Source organism: Mesoplodon bidens (genome assembly GCF_964165515.1).
Source record: "Mesoplodon bidens genome assembly, chromosome: 3".
Lineage (NCBI taxonomy): Eukaryota > Metazoa > Chordata > Mammalia > Artiodactyla > Ziphiidae > Mesoplodon > Mesoplodon bidens.
In genome coordinates, this window is record NC_138178.1 from 149,660,329 (window position 1) to 149,671,407 (window position 11,079).

General features: G+C 45.8%; 1 protein-coding gene across 1 annotated transcript in view; it reads right to left on the minus strand.

Annotated features, from left to right (window-relative positions):
• HEATR4 (HEAT repeat containing 4) overlaps positions 1 to 8,910 on the minus strand; it is a 36,446-nt gene extending 27,536 nt beyond the window's left edge. Inside the window, 6 exon segments of the mRNA XM_081228301.1 lie at positions 2,758 to 2,901; positions 4,247 to 4,537; positions 4,982 to 5,132; positions 6,114 to 6,249; positions 6,828 to 7,037; positions 7,985 to 8,910. Coding sequence (XP_081084427.1) covers positions 2,758 to 2,901; positions 4,247 to 4,537; positions 4,982 to 5,132; positions 6,114 to 6,249; positions 6,828 to 7,037; positions 7,985 to 8,865 — 1,813 coding nt within the window. The 5' untranslated portion in view covers positions 8,866 to 8,910.
• Positions 8,911 to 11,079: the final 2,169 nt, after the last annotated feature.

The following is an 11,079-nucleotide window of genomic DNA, read 5'->3' on the forward strand; positions in this document are numbered from 1 at the left end:
GGACATCAAACCAAGTCTGGGTGGTGGGGCAGGGAAGACTCCTCAGAGGAAGTGATACCTTAGCTGAAAATTGAAGGGCATGTATAGAAGTTAATCAGGTGAAGAGGGAGAGGTAGAGTTTCCCAGCAGAGGGAGCAGCAAATTTGAAAACCTGGAGTTAAAATGCCCATATCTGGAACTCAGAAGACAGGAAATAAGTGAAATGAAACTTTAAAAACCTGACAACTTTGTAGAGATAAAATTAGTTCCCACCTCTAAGAAATTCCTTGTTTGGTAGAGATGGCAGAAAAGTAAACAGACAATTATGACAATAATAAATGCTAGGGCAGAATAATATCAGGATGCTACCGGACTTCCCTGGTGGTGCAGTGGTTAAGAATCTGCCTGCCAGTGCAGGGGACACAGGTTCAATCCCTTGTCCGGGAAGATCCCACATGCCGTGGAGCAACTAAGCCCCTGTGCCACAACTACTGAGCCCACGCACTGCAACTACTGAAGCCTGCGTGCTGCAACTACTGAAGCCCATGCGCCTAGAGCCCACGCTCCACAAGAGAAGCCACCGCAATGAGAAGCCTGCGCACCGCAGCAAAGAGTAGCCCCCGCTTGCTGCATCTAGAGAAAGACCTCACGCAGCAACGAAGACCCAGCGCAGCCAAAAATAAAAAATAAAAATAGGGCTTCCCTGGTGGCGCAGTGGTTGAGAATCTGCCTGCTAATGCAGGGGACACGGGTTCGAGCCTTGGTATGGGAAGATCCCACATGCTGCGGAGCGGCTAGGCCCGTGAGCCACAACTGCTGAGCCTGCGCGTCTGGAGCCTGTGCTCTGCAACAAGAGGCCGCCATAGTGAGAGTGGCGATGAAGAGTGGCCCCCGCTTGCCACAGCTGGGGAAGGCCCTCGCACAGAAACGAAGACGCAACACAGCAAAAATAAATAAATTAAATTAATAAACTCCTACCCCCAACGTCTTCTTAAAAAAATAAATAAATAAAAAATAAAAAATAAACCTATTTCAAAGACTTGCCTAACTACTGATGCCCAGATATGAAAATGTTTAAAAAAATAAATAAATAAAAATAAATTAAAAAAAATTTTAAAAGGATACTACCATCAGCAGAGAAGGAAGAAGTATCAGCCCAGGCTTCTCACAAAAGGTGGTTTCTGAGAGGGCACTTGGGGGTTTGTAAGAGTCAGTTGGTTTTATGTCCTTTCAGCAGCATTTTATAGTTTCTGTCGTCTGGGTCCTGTGTCTTGTTAAGCCAGCTCCTTGGTAGATTACAGTTCTGGCTCTTGTAGATGGGAAATTTTCCTTTTTAACTTCTTATTGCTAGCAAAGAAAAAACTACTGACATTTCTTTTTCAAAAGATTACAGACCATTGGGAAAAATGGCCAAGTCCTTAATTCATTTTACAAGGCTAGTAAAAACTAAAACTTGATAAAGATAGTATAAGTAAACACAAAACTACCGATTTCACTTACAAATGTAGAAAAACATTCTAAAATATTAACAAATCAAACCCAGTGGAGTAGTAAAAGAAAGATCCATTAGGATTTTTTCTAAGAGTTTAACAACAGAATTCATTATATCCACAAATTAAAGGAGAAGAAACTAGAAAATGGCTGGTAAAATTCAACTCATTTTTGTAATAAATAGAAAAGCTCACATGTATGTTGGCATATGTTTGTAAAAGCATAGGGAAAATGGTGGAATGCCAAACTAAACATTAATTACCCTGGGGAATGGCATGGGGGTGGGATTGGGACTGGGAAGTGAGTTGGGGGAAGGTAATCACCTCTTTTTTTTTTTTAATTTTTTTGTCTGCGCTGGGTCTTCGTTGCTGCATGCGGGCTTTCTCTAGTTGTGGCGAGCAGGGGCTACTCTTCGTTGCGGTGCGAGGGCTTCTCATTGTGGTGGCTTCTCTTGTTGTGGAGCAGGGGCTCTAGGTGCATGGGCTTCAGTAGTTGCGTGGGCTCAGTAATTGTGGCTTGCGGACTCTAGAGCACAGGCTCAGTATTTGTGGTGCAGGGGCTTAGTTCCTCTGTGGCATGTGGGATCTTCCTGGACCAGGGATCTAACCCATGTCCCCTGCACTGGCAGGCAGATTCTTAACCACTGAGCCACCAGGGAAGTCCCACCTCTTTTTATACTCCTCTGTGTTGACTGATAATGACACTTCATATTCCTTTCATAATAAAAAAATGTTTAGGAAGCAGAATCTGTAGAATTTATTGGTCAATTGGTTGTGGGAAGAGGAAAGATTTTATCCAGGATGACTCCCAGGGTCCTAGCTCAGACACTGCATGGATTGTGGGGATGCTGATTGCGATGTGGAATGTAGGGAGGGGTCTATGGAGAGGGTGATGAGTTCAGTATGGGACGTGTTGAGTTTGAGATGTGCTGTCAAAAGAAGAGCTAAAATGGAGTCGAGAGAAAAGTGTGTGCATTCACACACACATACACATATACTTTTTGGCTATTACGAATGGGATCTCTCAAGGCAGAACAATGTGAACTTACTTGTAAGCTACTGAGCATCAAAGGGTGATGAAATTCGTGCAAAAAGCAGTAGACTAGAAGTCAGGAATTTAAAATTCATCTCTATTGCTGATAAGTTGTGTATATTCAGGCCAGTCTCTGGGTCTTGGTTTCTATTTTGTGAAATGATCTCAGATAAGCTTCAGGGTCTGCACCAGTTCAAGATGTCTATGGCTCTGTGAATTGCTTATATTCTCAAGCAGTCCAGTTCTGGCTCTCACCTGAGTCCCCCTGGCTGATGGCAATATGGGGCCGTTCTAAAGCAGCTGTGGCACAAGTGATGATGGCTTGGATGCGGATGCCATCATGGATGTCCACCAAGCTCTGCAGCAGGCCCTCTATTGTCTTATGGTGCCACTCGATGACTGTACCATGAGGAGGAAAATCAGAAGAGAACCACCTGGTTAGGGCTAGACATTGGGCTGCAGGCAGGTGACAAGAAGTCCCCTTCCCCTAGGACAATTCAAGCAAAACAGCTCAGAAGAATAAAGGGCTCCAGAGGTGGAGTCCTGTCCTGAGGGGAGTTATTTCTCTGATGATCCATGTACCCTCTTAGGTAGTTCCCAAACAAAACTCCTAATCCCATCCTATATTCTTTTTTTTTTTTGGCTTAAATAACTCTTTATTGTTATCATCTGGTAAATAGTTAGGTACAATAAAACATAGCAATTAAGGGTACTTTGTCATCAGACATACTTGGTTTGGAATCACAGTTACTAGCTATGTGACCTTGGACAAGTTACTTAACCTCACTGGGCTTGAGATTTCTCATTTGTAAGATGAGAATAATGCTGGAACCCATTGTATTGAGTTACGTTGAGTGTTAAATGAGTTAACTGGACAAAGTGTTTAGCAAAATGCCTGCAAGATAATAAGGGCTCACATGTTAATGATTGTGGTTATCATTAGGTTTCCTTGACTTCTAGGGCTCTTCCATCTGGCTTTCAAGGGCTTCTTCCTTTTATTGCTAACTGCTCTCTTTATAGCTTTGGAACTTTTATTTTAGTGCTCCCACCACCTGTAGGTGCTCCCTACTGGTAGCTTTTACTCAGAATCTCTTTTTCAACTCTTTTTTTGTTTACCTGAACCAGTTTATGTGATGGATCACCTCTCTTTTTCCTGCACTAACTAAACTAGTTTTTCATGTTCTGAAAGCCAGCAGCCCTTGAGTCCTCAAATCTTGCAGCTTTCAACACTCCTTGCTGGGCCCTTCCTCTGTCCCAGGCACTCAGCCTTCTATTCCCGTATCGCTGAAGGCAAAGTAAATATATATAATCCCAAATTTACAAATGAATTTTGGAAAAGGGTTGTATATACCACAGCCAACTGAAGTTTCTTTTGATCACTGCATTTCCATTGCTTGGGCAGCACATTTCACCCTTTCTTTCATGCATCATTTATTGAGTGTAAAGTTTCAGAGGTCAGTAAGATAGGGTCTCTGCCTGTGAAGAGTTCTCAGCATAGTGAGTTTCCACAAATTACTGATGTAAAACCTGCCCATGCAAAAAGTATCTAGATAAATGCAACTGTCATTGTGTGAAAAGCTCTTATCTAGTCTAACCTTGATGAGGCAACCAGATTTTTATGTCTCACAAGAGAGGGATGGATTTTCAAAGATTGAGAAACACTAGTCCAAGGTGAGAACCTCCTCCTTCACAAGTAACATGCTGAAATGTCAGGACCCCCGCCCGCCCCACCCCCTTCACTCACTTAGAGCCCAGGCCATCTTCCATTCCTGCAGCATCCTCCGCAGGACCACCAGTTCCCAAGTCACATTCTCCTTCAGTGACTCTGCCTGCTTCTTCATTCTCCTGCTCTTCATGGGCATGTCCTCCTCACCCACCTGCAGCAGCAGATCCTTGGCCGGTATGGGCAAAGCTGTCCAGCGCATGGCTCCTTTCACAGGCCTGCAAGCTGTGCGGGGCAGCAGTATGAGGTATTCTGCCCACTGCCATAAGCGCGTGTTCCCAGCCAGCATCACATTTCTATTCCTGGCTAGCACTAAGGCAAAACAAAACTGTCAAGAGCCAACCTTCCTGTGATTATGTAGGCAACTGAGTACAAGTCCCACAGGGAGTTATGAAAAGTCCTGACTACAAACATGATAAAGCCATGATGATGGGGCAGAGAAATTTGGGGAAGAAAAGTTGAGATACATATAAGCCTCTTCATAAGTTTAATAAATCTTTAGGAATATAAATATGTTTATATGTAACAACGTTTGCTTATAAAATTCAATATTTGATATATTGCCATTTAAAGTAGAATCTAATTGGCCATTAATTCCTGATTTATTAAGTTTTCTTTTTAATGTTTTTAATTTGGGAGGAGGAATGGTGCTATAAGCTGCTAAGTGTTTACAAGTGCCTTGCTGTAGGAGTGACTAGTGTCTCAGTTTTAATGAGGCAGCTGAAGCCCTGGAAGGTGACTTGGCCAAGACCCAACCCAAGGCTTTGCTACATGCTTTCTTCACTGCTTTATAATCAGAGCCCTCAACAAAGGAGGCGGCTGTGTGAGTTTCGTGGAAGCTGCCCACACCTGCCGTCATTAGCACCTCCTCTGCTTTAGTGGCTATTGCCTCTAGAGCCAGGCAGCACTAGAGACAGAGGTTTGGGGTTGGTGGGAAAAAGAATGGTTCACTACTGCTGCTAGTTTCTGCACACCAGCGGGCCCATCTGAACGGTGACATTGCAAAAAAAAGAGTCATGGGGAATGGAGACATAGTCTCTGGAGGATGGGCACATTTTGTTTCATAAGTTTATTTCTTGGTTAACTCCTTTCCCTCTACCTTACCTAACTTACAGAATGAAGGATGATGTACTCATGAAACAGAAATTTGAAACACAGGTTGATTCTAGGGCCTGAAGCAGGTATGGGCCTGAGAATGGAGTGGGAGGGTAGAGCCAGCCCAAGGAAAAAGGGCAGAGTGCTAGATCAGGGGTTTGATGTACTTCCTTTGGAAGCGTTAAGGTGGGATCTGTCTTATTAGGAATTACTGGCCCTAAACCACTTGGTTACAACTAAGTTCCGTCTCATTTCAGCTGTATGGGCCACAAAGGCTTTTCCTGTTACAATTAGTATTTTATAATTTTATGAGATGATTTTTAGTTGGTAGGAAGGGACTCCCCTAGATGCTGGTGGTGTCCCAGCCTATGAAACAGGGGCCTTAAAGAACTAACCCCACTTCCACCTTTACCCCCATTATCAGCTTCCTGCTTACATGGTTCAGGAACTGGCTGGGAAGTCCACCTTTGCACCAATCTGGTGGATGATCTGGACTTTATCTGTGAACAGATAAATAATGAGTCCCTAGAACCCACATCCTTCCTCTCTTCCTGGGTTTTTGGTCACCAGGATCAGACCCAGTTTCCTTTTGCCCTACTCTAAGCCTCTAGGACTCATGACTACCATGCTCTGGGGGCATCCCTTGAAGGTGACTGTTGCTTGGAAGTATGACCTGGTGGCCTCATAAAAGCCTGGAAGCCAAGTCAGAACCTAACTTACAGGCATTGTCCCCTATGAAAAGCTAGATACTAATGAAGGGTTACCTAATTCATCTCTTATCAGTCATAAATACCTTTGTCTGAATAATTTTGTTAAACATTTTAAGAAGACTTTCAGTTGAAAGCAGTTCTGGAACAAGATGGGGGTAGGGAAGAATAAACAGCTTGGAACGTACAATCCTAGACTGTGTATCCTGGAAGCCCAGGCATCTAAAGGATAGCAGGATGGAAGGGGAAGGTAGTGGACATTCATGGGTATTGGGCAAGAAGCACTATATTTCTTGTCTACTTAAAGTGCATTTTTGTTAATATTGTTTTACAAATAAGGTATGTAAGGCTCAGACGGCTTATATAATTTGCTGAAGGTTAGTAGGAAGGGGCTAAGCCAGGATTTAAGCTCAGATCTCCAGAGCCTGTGGTTGTTTTTTCCAACATAGCACCTCATTGGGGGAATTATCTCAGTGAGAGAAGGGAGAACAGAGAAGAGGTAGGTTGTTCCCAAAGCTGAATCTCGCTTACTTTGCAATGCTACCTCCACTACCTCTTTAGTAAACATAAAGGGATAGAGAGAGGGGAAAGAGGAAGAAGAGTTTCCTTCCTATCAGATACCTACCCCCTGTCCCCGGCCTCCACCCCACAAACCCCCAAAAAAACCTCATGTGCTAGTAACCAGGAGGTGTCAACATGAACACTTGGTTCATCCAGGGCCTCTCATCCACAGCCATGACTGTTTTACCCCCCAGCTACCTTCCACCTCCCTGCTCCATGTCCCCCTAGGCCCCCACTACAGGGCCCCAGGTCCATTACCAAAGTAAATCTCCTGTTCAAAGGTGTTGTCTGTGGAGTAAGCAAACTTTCCAGCTCGGGGATTCACCTGTCGGAAGTGGCTCTGCCTTGGGGGCTGGTAGACGCTCCCCTTTCCATCAGCGTCCTCAGCAGTCTTATTGATGCCAGGCATGCTTTCAACTGTCTGCACTTGTGGCAAGGAATTGGGCAATCTTGGAATGAGTGACATGGGGAGAAAAGGGGGGACAGGTAGCTTTAAAACTGGTGCCCTTAGAGGGTACATGGACTTGGGGAAGGGAACCCACCTCCTACATTACCTCACTTTACCTATTATGTGTGTGGTTATTTAGTGGACAGACTGTAAGCTCTTTAAAGGATAGGTCCATGTCGGTTTCATTTACATTGTATTCCCAGCACTTTGCAGAGTGCCTGGAAAGTGGTGGCAATGCAATTTATATTTGTCCAATAAATGAATAAATGTTTCCACTTATCTTTAGTTCACTTTTAGGAATCAGGGATGTTATAGCTCCAGTCTTCCTTCCAGTTATAAATGAAAAGGAAGCAATGTGAGAAACATGCAGTAATCCTCTTCTCTAAGCTTGTTTAGGTCTCTATCCTGCTGCCTGTCAGCTTTCGAGTCAGTTGACACACTGGCTCCTTATTCAGACTGAGGCAGGACCAAACCTCACGAGGCCTCTGCCTTCCTCACTCCCACCATGGATTCGTTTCTAGGAGCACCTGGATAGTACCCGGAACAGCAGAATGGCTCAGTCTGCTGGGAAAGGCTGAGAATCCATTCCTTTAAAGGCAGTGGTTCTCAGCTGGGAGCAGCTTTGTCCCTCAAAGGGACATGTGTCAATGTCTGGAGACATCTTTGGTTGTCACACCTGGAGAGTGCTACTGGCATGCAGTAGGCTGCTGCTAAACATCCTACAGTGCACAGGACCAGCCCCACAACAAAGAATTATCCAGCCCAGCACGTCAGGAGTGCTGAGGTTGCGAAACCTTACTTTGTGGCAATCTTAGCAGGTTGGTGGTGGAAAACACAAGAGGTTAATGTGACAGTGTGTTCTGAAATAAGGAGTGTGAGGCCACCCAGGAGTCCTTGAAGGGGAGCCAGGGATTCTCAAAGGCGCGCCCGAGGCCCCAGCCAGTCTACCTATAATAGACAGGAAGCAGCAGCTCTGGCTTCTTTTCCTCCTGGGTTGGCAGAACGACACTTCGATCCTCAAATTCCGCTGTCTCTTCTTCCTCCAGCTGTTTCAAGAGCTCCAGGTCGCTGGAGGAAGTGAGCTCATCCCGGATGTGGCTCCAGTCGTATTGCTGGTGCAAGAAGCTCTGCCACTTACTGGGGGACACCCCAGGCCTCAGGGGACGCTTGTTCTGGATCCATCGGGCAGTGCGCTTGTTAAGCTTTTCCAGCACGACAGCCTGCTGTGCTCTGGCCTCCTTCTCAGGAGGGGGAAGCCAGGTTTCCCTCTCCTCCAGGTTCACATCTGGAGAAAGTGACAGATCCAGCACGTCTAGCTCCCTGCTTGGATGAAGATTGAGAGGACCAGGTGCTTCCTGGACTGCGCTTGCTGGCTTTGATTTCTTCAGCTTCTTAAGATTGGCAGAGCTTTCCGTCTTCATAGCCTGGGAGGTGACCCTTGTTGAGGGACCTGAAAAATCCAAGAACTTGAAGCTGACGGGCTTCTCAGGTCGGGGCTTCCTGACTTGGGGAGGCTGGATGATGCCGTCTGCATCGTAGAGATGGTCAAAGCTGTTTTGGCTATAAGGAATGCTGGCCAGCCCTCGCTGCTGCACCACCTCCTGAGAAAAGGTGAGGTTTGCAGCTGCCTGTTTCAAATATTGGTTCTTGAGGTTTGCACAGTGCTGCGGGCTGGAGTGGAAGACTGGAGGCACACTGGAAATGGAGGCGCACTCCTCCTTGTTTCTTGGTTTTAAGTAGGAGAAAACCATGCCCCAGCCCAGCCGTGGGGGGAGTGACTGACGGAAACGCTGGGAGAGAAAGGTCTTTCCCTTCTCGGTCTTAGTCATTGTTTCCCAGCAAATGCTTCCTTCCACACTGCCTGGTCCAGAGGAGGACCTGGAGGCATGACCAGGCACCTGTTAAGGGGATGGGAAGAACTGGTGAGAGCTCTAGGTCAGTAGAAATTGGTAGCCCATAGCAGTCAGTAAGAAAAGAACTTGGAGAACAGGGAGGGGAGCGGGGAAGCCATGGGAATTAGAAAGACAAAAGAAAGAAATGCTGCAACATGTGAAATGGTCCTTGTTCAGACCTTTGCTTCCAGTTCTCACATTTGTCCCAAAGCTCAGACCCTCATCTCCTTATGAGGGATTACTGCTTTTCAGCAGTATCCCACGTTTACAGTTTTCCCCCAAAAGTTGCTTTCTCCCTGTTCAAAGAACTTACGTCATAAAGTTCAGACAACTCAGCCTGGCACTCAGGGTTCTCCCTGAGTATGACCCCAGTTCATGACCTTGTCCTGACATGTAACCTCTCCTCTCGACTCTCCTAGCTCTTCTCCGAGTGTTCTTCCCTCCACAAGTAGATCTTCCTTCTGTGCCATGTGAAGCCTTTCTTCCATACTTGACTGTCCATCCTTCCAGGCCCAGCTCAATTCCTGCCTACTCCGTAACGCTTTCTTGACCTATCCAGGCCTCCCTGTCATACACAGATTTACAAATCACTCCTAGTCCATTCCAGTTATTTTAACTTTTAACCCTGTGACACCTCACATCGTTAAACATTTGGCTCCTTAACTGCACCGTAAGGACCACGTCTCCAGTCTGTTGTCCTTCAGAGTCACCCAGTACTTCTCCATATTGTTACATAGTCTTCATTGTTAAAATGGTTTACAGCTACAGAATATTTTATCAAATAGGTAAATCACCTTAGCTCTTAATTATCAGGCAGGTTGTTTCCAGGTTTTAGCTAGCATGGAAAACACCGTAGAGAACAAATGCCTAGAGTTAGTGCTTTTTAAAAATTTTTCCTTCTGAAGCACTTCCTTGGCCTAATAATGATAATTGACAGTTATGAGTACTTTGCTAAGGGCTTTACACTGGGATGATATTATGGTCTTTACTGCCTGTGGGAAGAAGCTGAGGCTCAGAGAGGTAGGTAAATTACTTCAGATCACATAGGCCATAAGTAGCAGAGTCAGGCTTCAAAGTCAGCTGCCAGATTCCACCCCAGAACACTTAACTTCCGTGCCACACTGGCTTTGGCTCCCTACCACTCATTTTGTTGGCCTTGCCATTCCCAGGGGCAGGTGACACTGTCCCCCCCGACCTCTGCCCCAAGCATGAAGGTGAGGCCATTATTCTGTTGTGCTTACTGCGAACTCCTGCCTTTCCTGCCCTGTGCACAGGGTACCCCTTAGCCTGGATCTGACTCTTCTCTCTCTCTTTCACAACACCCAGCACAGTACCTTCTCTTTTTAGGGCTTGCTTTATTCCATTGTCTTCTGTGTATGAAATCTGTCCTCTTGGTGTGTCTTTTTGTTAAGGGTCAGCTTTTACCTAGATGTCACTAGGCCAGAATTAATGACCTAACTCACATTAAGTCACACATGATTAATGTGATGTCCCTCCAGGAATTTTTGCACATACGGTTAGATTTAGTTGTTCCACCTCTTCACAGTCATGAAGGCAACATGGCCACCGGGCACTGAGTATTTTAAAAGTCGGACAAAAAATTAGGGCAAGGCTAGAGGTTGGTCACAAGGTGCTGCTTTTCTTTTTTTTTTTTTTTTTTGCGGTACGCGGGCCTCTCACTGCTGTGGCCTCTCCCGTTGCGGAGCACAGGCTCCAGACGCGCAGACTCAGCGGCCATGGCTCACGGGCCCAGCCGCTCCGCGGCACGTGGGATCCTCCCAGACCGGGGCACGAACCCGTGTCCCCTGCATCGGCAGGCGGACTCTCAACCACTGCGCCACCAGGGAAGCCCTGCTTTTCTTTAAACAGTGTCTACTCTCACTGGTTGAAAATGAACTGCGAGATGAACACAATATTAGTATTCTCCTGCCTTGTGTATAGCCTAATAGAACATCTTATTCTTAACATATCAGTGTGTCAGTACCTTGCTCCTAAGTCAGGAGGCATTTTGAGCCTAAACACTTGAAAAACAGCATGAGGACTGGTTTCACCCTAAGATGACTACCTATATGGAATGATTTGGGATGTCCCCAGATATATGCCCTTTAGCCTGTGACATACAGAATCTTTGGTTACAATGCTATCAGCACA